This window comes from Chenopodium quinoa, unplaced genomic scaffold (assembly GCF_001683475.1).
Source record: "Chenopodium quinoa cultivar QQ74 unplaced genomic scaffold, ASM168347v1, whole genome shotgun sequence".
Classification (NCBI taxonomy): domain Eukaryota; kingdom Viridiplantae; phylum Streptophyta; class Magnoliopsida; order Caryophyllales; family Amaranthaceae; genus Chenopodium; species Chenopodium quinoa.
In genome coordinates, this window is record NW_018742951.1 from 6,361,520 (window position 1) to 6,380,950 (window position 19,431).

General features: G+C 40.9%; 1 protein-coding gene across 1 annotated transcript; it reads left to right on the forward strand.

The window, feature by feature from the left end:
• The first annotated feature begins 3,199 nt into the window (after positions 1-3,199).
• LOC110728577 (la-related protein 6A) lies at positions 3,200-11,124 on the forward strand. The gene is made up of 11 exons (XM_021908216.1): positions 3,200-3,496; positions 4,192-4,273; positions 7,165-7,259; positions 7,481-7,546; positions 7,621-7,700; positions 7,794-7,878; positions 9,481-9,528; positions 9,621-9,689; positions 9,751-9,879; positions 10,509-10,596; positions 10,749-11,124. Exons 1-11 carry the CDS (start codon positions 3,314-3,316, stop codon positions 10,868-10,870), a joined length of 1,047 nt encoding a protein of 348 aa, XP_021763908.1. The 5' UTR covers positions 3,200-3,313; the 3' UTR covers positions 10,871-11,124.
• The last annotated feature ends 8,307 nt before the right edge of the window (positions 11,125-19,431 follow it).

Consider the following 19,431-nt stretch of genomic DNA (forward strand, 5'->3'; position numbering starts at 1 on the left):
TCGAATTTTAAAATGAAAGACATGGGTGAGGCATATGTGATTTTGGGAGTTAAAATTAAATGGACTCCAAATGACATCTGTCTTAACCAGTCACACTATGTTGAAAAACTTCTTAAAAAGTTTGACTCATTTAATGTCGATCCAGTTAGGTTTATGACCCCGATGTCCACCTAAAAAAACATAAAGGTGATCCAGTTCATCAGTCTTAATATGCTAGAATTATTGGTAGTGTTATGTTTCTTATGAACTACACGTACTTGACCTGACATTACTTATTTTGTTAGTAGATTGAGCAGGTGCACTCATAACCCAAGCAATGATCATTAGGTTGCTTTTAGAAGATTGCGTAGGTAACTTAAGGGTACCATGGATTGGGGTTTTGCACTACTCCAAATTTCCTAGAGTTTTTGAGGGCTTTTGTGATGCCAACTAGGTGTCTGACAACAAAAAAGTTAACTCCACTAGTGGTTATGTCTTGCCCCTTGGGGGTGGAGCTATATCATGGAAACCTAGTAAGCAATCTTGTACTGCTATGGAATATGAATTTATTACTCTTGAATTAGCAGGTCATGAGGCAGAATGGTTGAGAAACATGCTTGCTGATATTCCACTGTGGGGGAAGCCAGCTCCTTTAGTTGCACTTCATTTGTGATTCACCAGCTTCGATTGCTATTGCAAACTACCATGTCTACAATGAGAAGAAAAGACACATTCGTTTGAGGCATAAGGCTGACAAAAACTTGTTGTCTGAAGGGGTGATATCACTGGACTATGTAAAGTCCGAAAAGAATGTTGTGGATCCGTTGACTAAACGCCTATGTAGAAAATTAGTTTTGGAAACATCGGAAGGGATGGGGCTAACGCCCATAGTATGAATTGTAAAGTAATGAACTCCTACTCATTATGAGTTCAAAGAGGAACATTATATAATAATTCGGAAGCACAATTTTTATTTTTTCCCATCCCTAAATGTTTGTTTTTTGTTTTGCTACAAATGAGAAAAAGGTTGAGCATATGACTCCTAATGAACCCATATCCATATTTTTGGTGGTGTGCTGTAGCTCACACTTGAAGGGATTCACCTACTTAATTAGGTGTGGAAGTGTGGCCGCTTCCTATGAGTATTTCGTGGGTTTATACTCTAGAGCACCTATAAGCATCCAGTCTTGAATGTATGGCCAGTATAATGCGTCATTTTATCTGCGAAGTTTCAGAGTATCATACATGGTCAATTGTGTGACTCAAGTGACGGGTTCCTAACTCCCTATTAAGTTCAAGACGAAGGTCACTTGGTAGGAAATGGATCATAGCTTGATGTTCACTATGTGTCAATTCAAGTTGCGAGACATTGGCACTTATGCAATTGTTTGTTTTGCCCAGAATTCATATTTTCTTCTGTTCCTTTTTCTCATCTGCGAATCTGTGGGGGTTGTTGGAAATTCTTGATGAAAACAAAGAAAAAGAGTGGTATAAGAGTGAGGTAAAAGTCTCTCATTTAAAGAAAGTGAATGCTCTCCCTTATTTAAATACTAGGTTAAAATCCCGTGTAATGCACGGTTGTTAAATATTTTTGACAATAATATTACAAAATATAAAGTATATAAAAGATATTTTTGGGTATATATGGAATATGATTGTCAAAGTGGAAAGAAAATACATAAGGTATAAATAGTTTACTTAAAGATTTTGCACAACAAAAAAAAAAAAAAAAAAAAAAAAAAAAAGAAGAAGAAGAGAGAAGCGAAAAAAGCGGGAAAATTTTTCATAAGGTAATGACAAGTGTCATGGAAGGATTTGCTTTTAGTATAGGTTAATTAATAGATAGATTGTAGTACCTTAGTCCTAATTAGTTGAGTAAGTGGGAAGTGGGTTGTGGGTTATACCACACAAACACACATGTGTGCGCTGAGCTCGTTCGGGTCGGGCTCGGGCCTCGGGACTTGGGGTCTTGGGGAATACGATGCGCGGGCGTGGGTGGGTTGTGGGTCCTCTATCTTTTTGGAGAAATTTTTATCTCTTTTCTTTCTTTGGTAACAGGATATTATTTATTATTTTTTTACTATTATAGTTTGATTAGCCCTTGATTTCGGCTAATTAATTGGCAGATTTATTCCTTGTCGTTTTGGTGTAATGTACCTAGTCGCCTGGCCGAACGTACCTAGACATTTTCTTGTAGTTGCTGTTTTACTTCTTCTTCCCTTTAAATAGTTGTACTTTCACCAGTTAAAAACATAATTACAATTACGCTTTTCTCTCTACAAAATCCTAACACTGTTATTTGATTTCTGGGTAAATAAATATTCTGAGTTCTTGTCGGGTTTGTGAGTGCACACAAACTCCGACGCCATGCTTATCTTGGAGGGCAACCGCTTTGCGTCTACTGCACTGGGAGGTAGCGCGGATTGTCTTTTAGGTCAGTGGTAATCCACGACGTGGCAACTGTCATTTGGTTCACTCCACATTGAGATAAGTTTTTATTATTTTATAGCATATATGTCTAACAGTAACCGCCTCATCCCCGTCTCGCCCTACTTTGTACCCGTCCCATCCTACTTTGTACCCGTCCCATACCCACATTCATATATTTTAAAAAATAAAATTAAATACTTTTATACTACTCGTATCTTATAAAAAATAATTAAGTAAAATAAAGTAGTAAATATAATACTTTGTGATAAGACTTAGCTTATACAATAAACAAAAAAAAATGTGTAATATTAACAATGTTTTTTTTTAGTAATCTATGTAATTGTTTTATTAGGCAAGCGGGCCTTGGGTGGGGATTAGGTGGGTGTGGAATTGATACCCGTCGGAGCGCAGATGATTTTGGAATTGTACTCATCGAGGCGGGGATGGAATGAATTTTTGACTCATTGCGGGGATGAGAATAGAGATGTTAGACAGAGATGGGGTGGGATGAGATGGGAAAACCAATATCAGCTCCGCCCCATTGACATCCCTAATTTTAGATCATACGAAAATTGATTCATTGGACTACGAGACTGTCATTCATAAAATGTGTACAAGGATCCTACTAAAAATTTTATGTTAACCTAGCTAGATAAATAAAGTACAAAAAAAAAAAGAAACAACCCACGAAGGTCGGGTGGACTCGGGTCTATCGTCGTCAGCTCGTCACTAGTCCGGGCCAAGGAGTAATAGTTGGCTAGTCAAGTCCTATATTAACTCACAAAACGCACGCCGCCAATGTGAGAGAAAGAGAGAGCAGAAGCAGAAGAAGAAACAGGCGGGAACTTGTTTTTCGGTTTTCTTCCTTCACCTTCTTCTTTTCTTCCCCTTTCTCTCTCCTCCCATGGCCGCCGCCGAAGGGATCCCAACCACCTACCCTTCACATCCGCCGGAGATCGTCGGCGTCGCAACTTCGGCCGATGAAGTTCCCGTGCTCCGCTCACCTCCGCCGTCTGATGACGAGGACCTCCGTTCTCAACCCGTCGTTTCTTCCGTTGAAGACCTCCGCGCTAAGATCATCAAGCAGGCTAGTTTTTGTTTTGCTCTTTTGTGTTTTACTTCATGTTGTTTATTTGTGAATTTGAATTTGAATTTGAAAATTTGGCGATTCAGAACTTGTTTAGGGTTCATGTTTTTAGGGTTTGTGGATGTTCGTTTCTGAAATGATTGAGTTGAAAAGGGAAATACTTTGCATACTACGTATTTGGATTTAAGTTATGGTTTGAGATTATAGGTGATTGAATTAACAAGAGAAGATTAATTGAATCATCAAGCAGGCTAGTCATTAATTTGAAATCGAAATGTTGGCTTTTGTTTTTTTAATCAATTGGTTTAGGGATTTTTGATGTTCATATCTGAAGTGATTGAGTTGAGAAGGTAATGGTGTATTTTGTTTATTTGTGAAATTGAATTTGAAATGTTGGCATTTTTTTATAATTTGTTTAGGGTTCATATTCTTAGGGATTTTAGATGTTCATTTCTGAAATGATTGAGTTAAGAAGGAATGAATTGTCATTTTGCATACTACTTGTTTGTTTGCATACTACTTATATGGATCTAATTTATGCTTAGGGTTCGAAATTATAGATAATTGAATTAACAAGAGAAGACTATCTATTTTCCCAAAAAAAAAACCTTTTTTTTCAATGGTTTGCAACAAAAGTACTTACTATGCTAAGTAGGTTGCTATTATGTTTTTCTGAAGCTTTGGTGGTTTTACAGGTTGAGTATTACTTCAGTGATGAAAATTTGCCCAATGACAAGTTTTTGTTGAAACAAATGAAGAAAGACAAAGACAGGTTTGGTAAGTTTTGACAATGATTGCTCTCGACCATTTTTCTGTAGTCTGATATGGATTAGCTGATTCTGATGCTGCTTCATTATGTATTATGACTGATGATGCCCTCTTTTTGCTTGATGTTATATTCCTCATTCTGATTTGTGAATTTGCGAGGAACTATTATACTACTATTAGAAAAAAATCATTCGATATCACTCTTTAAGCTGTCTCAGCTGTAAATTTGCAACGATAGAGATGTTAAAATGATGAAAGTATACAGGTACTTGTGACAGACCACCTTGCCTGGATTTTTCTCCTGGCGCGCCCAAATCACTTGTGGCTGCGCCGAGCTTCTTGGGTGGGTGTCCAGTCTGAATGAGCTGTAATTAATTGCTATCTGATTTCATCTCTGCTCTTGTATGCTGAGGTCCATTAAGTAATAACGAATTTATTTAGTTGGTTTAAGTATTGAATTTGTGCTACATAAATTGGATTGTGTGGCTTGATCTGGTTGTTGAACGAGACCATTTAATGATTTCCCAAAAAGACAAACAAAACAAATAACGAAAACATGTGTTTTTTGGGCATATCAAACAAATCTGAATAGGACAGAATTATCTTCACTGAATGTCTGAATCACCTAAAGCAGGGTCCTTTTTAACCTGAAAACTTTAACCCATGCTTGATCAGCGTCTTTGAATGACCTAAACTAAACCAAAATTGAAATATGGTTAACTAGACCTGTCGATGGCCCAAACTGATTGTTTTGAAATGATTCTAACTCAAATGCAACTGACCAAACCAAATACAGATAACCTGAACGCAAATAGAACTGAATCAAGCCTAATCTCATCCGATAATTGACATGATAGCAAAAAGTTTTATTTATTTATTTTATAACTATTAATTTTCCTTCTTAGTATGCATATAGCACATTCGTATTATATTTTTGTTTATATTCCCCGTCCTCTCGAAGTAACAACTTTGTTAAAAAATTTGCAATTGTTTAAGTTAAGATGATGCTTAACTAAATATGCAACTTCAGGAAATGAGTGCAATCACGGTTTCATAAATATGGAAAAGACCATCAACTCATCAAGCGCTTAAATTATCATTATCTATTAGATCTATTGTTTCCATTACGGAGTTAAAAGTTAAAACCCGGTCATCCCATCACAGATCAATCATTATTTAATGGATTCTGGATTTGTCGTTCCACATAACATTGTTACATAATGGCTCGACAAAAATAATGTATTTTCCCCCTTGTCATCCATAGAAAAAACTCGCGGCTGCGATAGCAAACTCCCTATCGCGGTAATGGTTGCGTTGTGGAAATCGCTTGTAATGGACGAATAAAACGGATTGCGGTAACGGTTTCAAAAATTCACATTAATGGGTTTAAGCATTTTTTAAGTTTTTAAGTTTCTAAAGTATTCTCTGAAATTTATCTAAATAGAAGTGGGTAACATGTTTTAAAGATTACATAATTAAGTTTTAATCAATTAAAATAAGAACGGTTGTAACAGGTAATAAATGTTCTAATGCAGTGAGTCATTGTTACTTAACGGACAACGCAGGAGATGTAATTTTGTCGTGGCGTTAAATTAGGGTTTCGTAGAACACCAAATCCAAAATTCATTACAAAACAACTGTTTTTTACATTGTCATCTGTTATGCCACGTTAGAACATTTATGTTTTGAACCATTACATCTGTGTACTTTTAATTAAAATGCCCAAAAATATTATATTAATCAATTAAGTAGTTTATAAAACATGATATTTTATGTAATTTTATGTTCAACAGCTATGTTACTCACCCATATTATGATATATCTGATTATATTATGCCGAAAGTATACTTTTAAACTTAAATAACGTCAACAAGGCCTAACCCCATAATTGATTTTTTCAAAAATTTACACTGCGTCAGCCATGTTCCATACTTCATCCGTTACATTCCATTTCTGCGGCAATGCGACTGCAGAGGCAAAGGTGGGTAGGGTCTGAGTGGTTGATGAGATTTAATTTAAGATAAATGAATTGATCACCTCTTCAAAGCAGCCAATTGCAAGTCATAACCACAGCTTTGGTTTTGTGAAAAAGATGCCCCTGTTCCCAAATAAACCACAGAACTGAAATTGTGTAAATACTGAAAAACCAAGGAGAGACATAACTTGAGGCTTCAGCTTTTCTGTTTCTTTTCCAAGTTATAGGAAATGGGCAACATAAGCTGATCAGCTTTCCATTAAGTCCCAGAAAACTTTCTAAAGATTGTAAGTAATTTATCTTTTGGGGCCTATTGTTGCTAATAAATAAATTATTATAGATTACCAAAGAGATATTGGATACCAGTTCCTTACTTTCATTACGTCAAGTCATTAATCCTCTACTAACACTAGATTCATATTTTTGCATCAGTATCCCCTTCTCCATAGCTTCTAGGAAGGGTCCAGGGGTAACTCAGAGCATCTTAGCAGTTTCATTTGCCAAGTTACTTTGAACTTGATTTTTCTAAACAAAATTTCACAGGCTTTACTTTTATCCTCATTTATCCTATTCTATGCCTGCTATCAGATGCTTCAAAGTCATAGTGTTGCTGTGTTGGTGGCTTTGGTACAATGTTCTGTTCTGCCAATTTGATTCTACTCAGTTGAGAATTGCATCTTATCTTGAACGAGGCAATCAACCACACTTGCAGTCTAAGTTGGACTAAAAAATTTTTACCCTCGAATTGGCCCAAAAGTGGCTTATTAATTTTGATTTTCGTTCTGGCTGTATGCAGCATATTATGCTGCTGCTAATCTATCCAATATTGAAGCTTATGTGTGTGTGTTTTTGCATCCTGTTTCACTTTGGTTATTGATTTTAATGCTTAAACTGCAGTGACTCAGAGGATTTATGCTTCTTGCAGTATCTATTTCGTTAATTGGTTCTTTTAGAAAGATGAAAAGGCTTACAAAAGACATTTCAACAATCGTAGATGCACTGAAGGAGTCTTCACAGCTTGTAAGCTTTTGTCTTCTATATCCTTTTGGATTCCCCCTTCTCTCTCTCTCTCTCTCTCTCTCTCTCTCTCTGTATGTGTGTGTGTGTGCACGCGCACACGCGCTTCTCTGTATGCTCTCTGGTTTTTTCACCGCCATGGTTTGCATGAATTTTGTTTGGTTGCTTAGAATTTCACGTGTTTGTTTTCTAGCTAACTAGCTGCATGTCATTATTTGATCTAGGTTTTGAGTTCAGATGGGAAGAAAGTAAAGCGACGACATCCTCTTCCATCAAACGAGGATTCCAAGGTATTTGATCTAGAAGGAAATTTTCTCTTCTTAATTTATCAGGAGTTTAATGAATCTAAATTACTGGGCTTTAGCTTTGTACAGTTGTTGTAGCAAATTTACCTGAAGACCACTCAGTGCAGAATATCCAGAATATTTGTGGTCGAGCTGGCAGGTAGTTCCTTCTATAGTTCTTGGTCCTTAAATGTAATCATTCTTCTGGGTGGTGTATTGTTGCTCCTATATTTAATGTTACCTGTTTCTGTAGTATAAAGACTATATCCATACACGATCCACATGCTGCTGCGGATTCAGTGAAGAGAAACAAGGCCGAGAAACTGGTTAATGGCAAGGTAAAATTTGATGCTGGGCATATTCCTGCTGTGTATTTACTAGGGAAACTAGTGACTCTGGTTGTTTAATCAATGCACCAATGCTATATGAGAACTTTATTATGCTATATGAATTTTATAGCTCATTTACTTTATCTTTGCCTAGCTTCTTATGCGCTTTTCTTCCTTGAGGCTACAACTGATAGCAACTGTACAAATAAGTCTATTGACTTTTAGTTGGAAAAAATTAGCCCTATAACCCTTCCTTGATGTGAAATTAACCTTGTCGTCTTGTTTCCAGCCAATGGAAAGACCATTATTTTACTTGAAAAGGTATTTCACATCAATAAATTTGGTTATAAGAACCAATTTATACCTTATTATCCTAAGAAAAAAATTCTATTGATGTTTTATACGTGCTCTTTGCTAAGATAAGGATTAGTGTATGAATGTGTAAACTAAGTACTATGTATATTCTTTATTGTATCCAAAAAATAACCATACCAGTGTCTAAAGTTGGTTCACTTGGTTGTGCCAGTAGGCTGGTTTTATTCCACCTTTTTGTTTGCACCAGGGATTCTGTATTGGATATCTTTACATGCCTGCTGAAACCAAAATTTTCATAAGACTATTCAAGGCATTAAATAAATGAGTTTCAATATCAATTATATATAGTTAAAATAGCACAATGATATTGATAATTGACAAGCGATCTACGCATCAAATTCCATTTATAAGCATAAAAGTTCAGCACAAAATTGAAAAACTTGTATTTTTTAAAGGATTTCAGCTCATTATAATAGTGGTCAGTTAGGCTTTGATCTGGTGAATCAATCACACATTTTCTTTAGGAATGATTATGTAGAATGATTTAAAGTTGGTTGTACACTGAGAGATTTTATTGCATGTTGGGAAAGGTACTGTATTGGGTTATTTATATCCAATTATAGGTGTAGCTATAAGACTTGGGGATAATTTATTTACCTGTCGCACATGTATGCGTATATCTTTATTTATAAGGAGGGATGATAGGCCAATCAGGCTATGCTCTCTTCACCTAAAATAAGGTGTAATGGTCCGATTATAAGGTCTGATTTGAAGTTGGAACTCTTCTGGTCTAGTCTTGTCTGATTTTGATCTTCTAAATTGACTAAACTTTGACCGTATATTTACATTAACTAATAAGGGAAAAAAATTATAGTGGGGTCTTGTTTGATATGTCTGAACTCTCAATGTGTATATTTACATATATCAATGTCCATATCTTGGCCAAGGAGGAGATTTGATAGATGCTATTTTAATGGATGTTTTTAATTGATTAATTGGGATTTTAGGAATGTGGAAATCCTTGAAGTAGTGATTAGGTAGTATTGGATCCTGTTGCTTCATTTAATTTTACGCTCATGAAACTGGAAGAATAAACTGGGTTCTGAACTAGTCTTTACTGGTTAGCCCTAGCAGAGCAGACCTTTACCGCCACCTCACCATCACCACCCTACCACCTCCCATAACCAATCCAAATGCCCCTAATGTACTAGTGTGTATCATTTCTGGCTTCAAGAAATGTATATACTGCAAATTGTACTTTGTGAATATTTACTTGGTATTCTAATATGTTCACAGATTTATGCACTTGTTGAGTATGAAACAGTGGAGGCTGCTGAGAAAGCTGTAAGTAGCGATATCTTCTTCCTTAAGCAATTGGGGCTTTCAAGTTAAAACATAGCATGATATTGCCTGCTAATAATTTGCTGTTTCCGAAGGTGGCTGCTTTGAATGATGAAACGGATTGGCGAAATGGCTTACGGGTCCAACATCTTCAAAAGCGGAAGGTATGTCCCAACATTTTCTTCTCTGTCAATGAGAACTCTTTTGACTTGCATTTTGTCTCAGGGTAATGGTCTTGGACGAAAGGTCTGGAGAGAATCCGATTCTGAGAAGGGTGGCCTTGCTCAAGTGCATGTTTCAACAAAAGATGGTAAAATTCATTCAAATGTGCAGCATGATGACCTTGATGATGAGGCAAGTTTTTAAAATATCATATATTTGTGGTTAATATCTTCTAAATTGAAACGTCATTTTTATGAGCATGAAAGTACGAAAGTGATACCATGGAATGACGTGGGTTGATCGATGTACTGTGTTATTTATTGAGTTAATCTTCATTTCGTTCAATCTGCCCTAACATGGCTAATTACAAATCTAGAAAGCAGCTGAGAGCTAGTACATACTTGATAGCTCAACTCCTCACGCAGCCTCATTTTATACTGAAATCCCAGTGGCTGCTTTATATATATTGAAAATTTGGTATCTTAAAAAAAAAAGAAAAGAAAATAAAAGGTAGCTTGCGAGCCTTCTAAATTTAGTGAAATTAGCTCGGTGTTCATTGCTATAGGGTATGCTATTTGCAATTTGTTTTTGTTGCTGTTGTGAAACCACATATTTTTGAGAATTGAGACCATGCTGCTAATTGCTTGGATTTTATGTTAAATGAGAAAGTAATGTGTGAATTTTGACAAGAATCCAACTTATTTGCCTTTTGCACTATGTACATTCCTTGTTTTATGTTTCAAGATAATCTCTTTTATTTTAAATTTCTTCCAAAGAAAAAAGTTACTCTTTGTTCTTATTTGAACTCGCTTTTGTAATAGGATGGAGAGCACAGATCCAAAGAAGGAAATGGACAGAAAGGTCGAAACCGATCTAAGGGGCGAAAATACCGTGGCAACAATGGCATGGGTGTGTAAACAAGCTTCCCCACCCCCACCCCCCCCCCCCCCACCAACCCACATTCTCATTTTTCCCTTGGCAATATAGAAAGTCATTTTCCTTTCTTATGTTGATTGGATGGTTTGATGAAATTGCTAATTAAGAATCTCTCAATCTGTTAGGACATGGGATGGCTACTACTATTGAGTCCTCTAATAAGCCACCTCCAGGTCCGCGAATGCCTGATGGAACAAGAGGATTTACTATGGGACGTGGACGTCTTCCTACGTCTTGCCACAGTTGATGGAGTTGTCCAACCGATGATGGCAGCGATCTGAAAATGACATGTCTGTATTATACCAGCTAAACACTAATATACATTTCCTACCTTTTGGGGATGTAACATTGATGACCTAGCTTAAATTTCGTGTGGCATTGTGTGTGTTTGGGAAATAGGAGTTGGGAATTTGTTTATCTTTGAACAGATATGTTGTAATCTAAGATTGGCCGGCCCATAAGAAAGTCTTGCATGAAGCTTCTATCAACTTTAATTCTTGTTGTGGACCTTGTGGGAGAACCAAAATCTAAGATCAATTAGTCTGAATTAGGAAAAACAAGGATTAAATAAGGTAATGTCTTCTAACATAGGACAAGAATAGAAGATCATCCTTCAATTCTATCAAATACTTCCAAATGTTCTTCTAGTTCCAGGGAGAATTTGCAAAACTCCGTTTCCATTGAGAGTACAATGAAGTTTTCTCGTATTTCCACCAAAGAATCTAAGAGAGACATTATTGTCGAGATTTAGGTCATTGACATATCCTTTGTCTTTATTTGACCCCAATTGGATTGAAACGACTTTCCTATCGAACCGCTGTGTGTCCGTAAATTTCTGATTGAACAGAATCTCCATAGCCAATTTTCCATGTTGGATTGTGAAGAAGGTGTTGCCTTTGGTACTACTCTTATTTCACACAATCCAAAAACGTCCCTTGTGTTTCAAGTTTTGTGCAATAAATTCATGTGCACAATTCCCCAAAAATAATTCTTAATGGTTGTTCAAAAAATCAGGGGCATGTGGTTAAGGAGTTAAAGGTATGAGAAAGAAAATGAGAATAATTCATCTATGGGTTACTAAATGCTACAATAGAAACACTCATGTCGTAGTATTAAATGACCCATTTACCTTATATATTTAGGGGCCGTTTGGTTGGGGGTATTCAACAGAGGGAAAGGGAATCAACTGTCATGAATCCCTTTGTTGATGTTTGATAGGCAAATTCAATCATTCCCTTTACCCCTTCCATTACCCCATTTTCCTCTATTTTCATTTCCCACCCCCCCAAGGGAATCACCCTAACCCCTAAACTCCTCTTCACCCAACTACCTTGACCACCCTCGAAACCAACTGCCCACCGACACCACCGCCCAACCACCACTAGAACCATCACCTAGCCACCAACAAATCGCCGACACACTGACACCACCACCCAGTCACCACCGAAACTACCCAAAACCATCCAGCCACCACCGAAACTACCCAAAACCACCCAGCAACCACCCAAATGCACCGGAAAACAAACCATCTTCCCCCAAACTACCCAACTCCACTCGATATAACTTTCACCCACCCCGTTCACCACCCATTACCCACGAAATCATCACAACCACCACAAAACCACCCAAAAAACCCTAACCATCTCAATAAAAAAACTCATAACCACCACATAAACAACCCCCCAAACACCAAAAAAAAAACACACACATAATACTCTATTAACAAACAACGTACTAGATCTACCAAAAGGTTACTTAAAAAAGAGAGAGAAGAGGGAGGACATCGACATATAGCAATGGAGTCGGTGCGGGCAGGAAAAGGCCGAGGAGTTGGTCGCCGGCAAGGAGGGTACGGTGGAGGCCGACGAAGGGGAGTGGGGGAGCTCGGTGCCACTGGAGGGGAAGGGGCTGGAGTTGGTTGTTGGCCATGCAGTTGGTACTCATAAAATTGATCCCATTCTTTTGAAGTAAAACAAACAACCTATGATAAATGAGGGAGTTGCTTTCCATTCTCCCTCTTTCCCTTTCTTTTAGCCATTCCCTTTCCCATTTGCGAACCAAACGGCCCCTTTGTGATCCTTCAAGGCCTCAATAGTGTTTGAATATTTTAACTAATAATTTACTTTTTCAAGTAATTTCCATCATGTCCACATTTTAAATAGAGTTTGAATATTTTAAATAATGATATTCAAGGTTTATATCATGTTTAAATAAAATAAGGTGTGAGTGAAACATAAGTAGTGAAGATGAGAATTATAGCAGTAGAAATTAAAATGGAGTGTGTGGGTTATATTTAAAAGAGAGCCAAATTAAGAACTTTGGACTTTTGGTTAAGCTAATTTAAATTCATTTGTTTTAAAATATAAGGTAATGTTACATAAAAACATTTAAAGAAATTTCAAAATGCATGACAAAATTACTTATCGATGGCCACAATTGGTGTAATAAGAGCTATGTACATTAATTTACTTAACATAATGGATGTTTTTTTTTTTTTTTTTTCAAACCTCGAGGACAACTGATAAAATTTGTAAGGGTACTGTTTCGGGGTTTTTTAATGTGTCCTGCGGGAGAGTTACAATTCCAAGAATGCCCTTCGATCGCCTGTACCTGCAAAATCACGAAGACTCCGGTTGGGTGGAGCTCCGCCTCCGACGATCAAGTCAGTGATGTACGGGAGGAAGAAAGTGCGTAAAAGAGTAATTACTTCTCGCGTAATGGGAGAATTCCACAATTAAGATTGCTCGGTTTTTGTGTAAAATGTATTTTTGATAGTATTGAATGCCAATTGATTGTAAGTCCCCCATTAATGAGGACTCCCCCACTATTTATAGTGGGGAGCATTGGTCCCCCATTTAGGGTTCCTAGGACACGTGTCAGCAGGGGATTGGAGCCCTGCTGACCAATAGCAAAATGCCACGTGTCGCACTGCCATTAGGCCACGTGGCTGGGGTAATTTTACCCCAAACATTTGCCCCTCTCAGGTGCTGACGTGGCAAGGTACCACGTGGCACCTGAGAAGAGAGCTGACGAAAATATTATTATTATTTTTTTTTTTTTTTGAAACCCCTTCAAATTCTAACTGAAGGAAGAGGGAAAAGCAGAAGGGGAAGGGTCGCGCCCCTTCGCCTTCCGGGACAAACCCTATAAATAGGGGAGGAAGCACACGAAGCCTTATTTACAAACTTCGTGAAATTTCTTGAATTTTGAGAGCATTCGGCATTTCAGAGCATCCGGTACTTGAAATTCAGAGCACACGGAGACTTCATTATTTTAAAAGCAGCCGGTTTTCAGACCGCCTGTGCAGTAGCAAGCAAGCAAAAGATTTTTGAGAGGGTACCTCAGAGAACCCAGCCGGTATTCAAACCGCCTGTGTCTTCGCAAGCATCCCAAGAAATTTCTTGAGGTTCTCAATACTTTACTTTAGGTACCGTCTCTATTCTTTCTTGCTTTTCCATGTATTTCCGTTTGCATCTTTTGCTTGCATTTTTGTTTACAAGTGCCATAGATAGATGGACCCTTTATACCCGTACCAGGACCATAGTTGTGAACTCAGCCGGTCAATTAGTACGGCTGAGTCTAGAACTGGATTTGCCGCCTCTGATCTTTGGAATTTCCCCTTTTCAACGCCTGTATCGACCGACTCCGTGTCTGTGCAGGACACCATGGCCAGAATTAGGGGAACAACTATGGACCCCAATTACAGAGGCGGGGACTCGAATGAGTTATCGCCTGAAACTCGAGGCCCGGACGGGGAGGTTAGAGAACCATTCGGCGGTACCCCCGCCACTCCAAGAGATAGCATTCTAGGCTCCTACAACGAGGAGACCTCTCCGGCTGAGGAGGCTGAGCAGTCAAGAGCTGCCATTGATGCTCCCAACTCCCCGGCCGGCTCTGATGACGGTCGGGTTGAAAGTAGTAGCTCCAGCTACTTAACCGTATCAGAAGATAGCGAGGAGGCGGAGAGGCCTTCGTGGCAAAGCCGAAACGACCCTCTCATGATCGCCGTCTCCCTAAAGGACCGCGCCCTCATGCGGTCTTCCCTTCTAGACTTTATTACCAGGCGACCGCTTGGTGAGGGGTACAAGATGACCGTGCCGGGGGAGTTCGGGACGGTCGTATGGGAAGATGACCAGCCCAACGCTAACAACTGGTTTGGATGCTACGAGGCGGCTTTCCTAGCCGGCGTCCGCTTCCCTCTTCACAATACAATCAGGGCCATACTTAGGGGGTATGGCCTTGGCATTTGGCAGCTCACCCCAAATTCTTGGGTGAATATTTTAGGGTACATCGCCGCCTGCGAGATGCAGGGTCTCAACCTTGGCTGGGAGGCGTTTGCCCATATGCACTATTTGAGCCGGAGCCCAGGCGGCTGGAGGGCCTGGTATACCTTGACTACTCACCCCAAATATATGATGACCTTGGACAAGTCGTCCAAGTGGTCGGACTGGAAGAACCAGTTCTATCTGGTCAAAGCTCCGTCTGAAGAGGAGAACAAGGAGTACCGGACCTACAACCGGAAGCCAGAGCTTTTGGGGCAGAAGTGCCGGCTGCCCCCTGTCCCTGATACCGACCGGGTGGCCATTCTGGACTCTGGTTTCTTCGAACTGACCTCTACCTCTTTCACATCCGGAGAGATAATAAGGGTACCCAAGAACTGGGTGCCCAAACACGAATTTTTCAAGGACGAGTGTTTCTTGTCCGCCTGTGGGCTTAGCGGAATGTGGAAGACCAAAGGTTACGAACCCTAGCCGGTTAATTTGTTGCCGGCTGTCCTTTTTCTCTTGATTGCAATGTAAGATTCATATTTCTGACTGGATGTATTTTCGTTTTGCAGAAGAAGCTAAGAAGATGCTACCTTCCGCCAAGACTTCCGCAAGGAAGGCTTCAGATATCCACAAGGAGAATCTGGAGAAGAAACTTGCCGCTCAGGCGGCTAAAAAGGTTAGACCGCCTGACCTTCTCTATGTGCTTGGCTTTGATGTTGCTTTGGCTAGTTATTCATCTAACCGCTTGTGGTCTTGTTTCAAGATGGGGGTGTTATTCCCCGTTCCTTGCAAAAACAGATCCGGCAAAGGCCGTCTGTTGAAGAACCGGCACTCAAGGTGCCAAGAAGTGCTTCTACCGACCGGGCTACAACCGGCGGTAAATCAATAAAGACCCTAGGCGGGTCTAACACTGAGAAGGCCTTAGAGGCCACTCCAATAAGGACCGCAACCGGTCCATCTGCTTCTGGAAGCCAAAAGGCTTCCCTTAAAGGTACAAACCCTTTCTACCTCACATTGCTCGACATACCCATGCGGGTAAAATTGTACTCCTCTTCGCAGCCGGGAGATTCTCCGATCAGCCGGCTGTCCGTTAGTGGAGCGTACGCAACATTCTCACCGTCTGTTTCTGGTGCAGATAACTCACCACACTGGCCGGACGCTGCTCAATACGCCCGAGCCATGCTGAAAGCCGTCCCTCGGGACGAGAAGGAGGCGATTCCTGGAGTAAATACCTTCAATGTCGACGGGGTTATGGTCGACCTGGCCGATGTAAGTAACTGAGTACCCACCCGGCATATAATTTGTAATATACCCATCCGGTCTTTCAACTAATACCGGTTGCATTGTTGTTGCAGGCACTGCTCCGCGTGGAGGGGCTTAAGAAGGCCTACATCCGCAAACAGGAAGAGGTAAGAAGAGCCAAACGTTCTGCGGATGACGCTCATAGCGTTGCTCACTATTCCATGATTGTGCATGACTTAGAAACTAAAGCTATAATCATGCAACAGGCGGATCAGGTCAAGTCCCTCCAACGGGCCCTTTCAGAGCAAAAGCTCAAAATGGACAACCTCCATGCGGCCTTGGAAAACGCTGAAGACGAGCTGAAAAAGCATGAAGAGCCCCTCAAGCGGCTCGACTAGGCGGAAAAGGGCAGCAAACGGCTGCAATTAGAGAATGACCGCCTGGTCAAGGAGGCTGCCGCTGCTCAGCGTAATTTCCAGTCCACCCTAGAGGCTGATCAGAGTCGGCTCATCGAGGAGAATGAGCTGGACTGCCAAAACAGAATGAAGAGGGTGTTCTCCATCATCCACCCGGATGCAGACTACCACGTCTGGGAGCTCGCCTACAAGTACGCAGACCTGGCCATTCTGGCTGAAGAGGAGGGCCAGCCGGGGCCCGGACCGTATGAGCAATGGGTGGAAGCCGAGTTCCAGCGAATGCAGGCGGAAGCGGCTGCTTTGGAGACAAAATTCGAGGATGAGGGTCCCGGCTTCGTCCCCAACACCGACCCAGCTCATCCGGAAGGGAGCCAAGCTCAGGGCGACTGGGTTACAATGAATGTAGAGTAGCAACGACCTCCCGGCCTGCGCGCCGTGCATTATCTTGTAATAGCGCCGGAAGGGTCGGATTACTCTGCTATTGTCTTCTATTTTGAGCACTGTTATTTTCACCGGCTGTGCCGGTTTATTTTGTAAACAATTTTAACATTTTCACCGGCTATGCCGGTTATTTCTGCTATATTCCAACCGGTTGGTCCGGTTTTGGATGAATTTGCTTCTTTTCCTTTTTTTGCTTTGAATGTCTTGAATATTGCATTTTTCTTGCTTTGATAATTTTTGCGAGGATAGCCAAGAAAACCCGGCTGGCATCACTGCCGTCTGTGTCTTCGCCAGCTAGGCAAAGAAATTTGCGAGGGTAGACAAGAGAACCCAGGCGGTACCATTACCGTCTAAGTCTTCGCAAACTAGGTAAAGAAATTTGTGAAGGTAGGCAAAGAAATTTGCGAGGGTAGACAATAGAACCCAGGCGGTACCATTACCGTCTGAGTCTTCGCAAGCAACTCTATTTTTTTCCTTGTGTAAACCATCCTTGTGTAATCCATGAATGTTTTTCCGCATGCTTTTTGAATGAATGTGTTTCCGCATGACTTGTTGGGGTTAGGGTAGGTAATTTCCCCTGGATAGGAGACTGGTATAGACGAAATGGTGCCAGGCGGCTATCCATATGCTATAGCGCAAATGTTAAGGTTTTAGCTAAGTGCTAAGTATCAACCGTTTGTAACAGTTGCCGGTTGGGTTTTCGCAAGAACACCCTTCATAGACTCTTGGCCTAACCCAGATGCTTGCCTGCCTACCTTCTCTTAGTCGATTAGGCGGGACATTAGGTACCGGCTGTCTGTTTTGAGATCAGTCTTAAATGGTACTCGATCCAAAGAGGGGGCCGGATGCATGTTTGGGAATGCTAACCCGCAATTCTTTGGTGCTATGGATCAATCAGGCGGTTAGGGCCGCCTGATTTTTTATCACTAGAACAATTCTCCACCCAAATGGGAGATGTTCTCTTCGATGAATTCACCCGAATGGGCGTCACCGGCTGATTCACTAAATTTCCGGGCCCACTTGTGTTGGGCACAAGACAGGGCGCATGGGAAATAAGTAAAGGGAGCCGCTTGTGTTAAGCACAAGACCTGGCGCATGTAAGCACTATATGTAGTAAATCTTTCTCATTAATTATATAGAAATATACAAAAACTATACAATTTCTAGAAGTAGTACTTTTTGAGATTATCTACATTCCAAGTTCTAGGCAGTTTTCTACCATCTGGGGCTTCCAAGCGGTATGTGTTGTCTCATACTTCTTCAAATATCCGGTAGGGTCCCTCCCAATTTGGAGTCAGTTTGCCTCGTTCATTGGCCCTACCGGTTGCTTCCATTTTGCGAAGCACAAAATCTCCTACTTTCAGGGGTCGTTTGTGAATCCGCTTGTTGTAGGCCCTTGTCATTCTCAGGCGGTAAATCTCATGACGCAGAGCTGCGTTGCCCCTTCGCTCTGGGAGAGCATCCAGTGCAAGTCGCATGGCTTCCCAGTTGGCTGCCTCATCATATAGCATGATGCGAAGCGTTGGCTCATAATGTTCAATGGGGAGCACCGCCTCAGTGCCGTATGTCATGAGAAATGGGGTTTCACCGGTTGCCCCTTTTTCAGTGGTCCGGATGGCCCAAAGGACATGAGGTAGTTCCTCTGCCCATAGTCCACCGGCTCTTTCCACCTTCTTCTTTATACCGTTTGAGATTAGTTTATTGAAGGCCTCAACTTGACCGTTTGCTTGAGGACGGCCAACGGATGCAAAACAATGGGAGATTCCTTGATCTCCCAACCAGCTCTTGAGGACAGGCATTTCGAATTGAGGTCCAATATCAAAGACCATAGACATTGGAACCCCAAACCGGGTGATGAAATTTCTCCAAATGAAGGAGATCACGTCTTTTGTTTTTATGCCTTTGACCGCCTCTGCTTCAACCCATTTGGTGAAGTAATCTACTGCCACCAAAATGTATCGGCGACCGCCTGTGGCAAGCGTATAAGGACCCAAGATGTCCATGCCCCATTTTGCGAACGAAACCGGACTATGGATGGCTGTCAAGTCAGTTGCCGGTCGATGTATCATCCGGGCGAACTTTTGGCATTTATCACACCGTTTCACCAAATCCATGGCGTCCGCCTCAAGAGTGGGCCAAAAGTAACCCTGCCGTCTGGTTCTTCTTGCCAAGGACCTGCCGCCTATATGTGAAGCACAAAAACCCGCGTGCAGATCCTCCAGAACCTCTCTTCCCCTTTCAGGGGTTACGCACTTTAGATACGGCTGTAGATAACCCTTCCGGAGAAGTTCTCTATGATGAATAACAAAGCTTAGAGCACGTTTCTTGAGCGCCAATGCTTCAGACGGGTCATCCGGTAAAGTACCGTCTGCCAAGTAAGCCCGGATGGGGTCCATCCAGGTGGCACTTCGGTCCAGGATACCTATGGGGTCATGATCGAT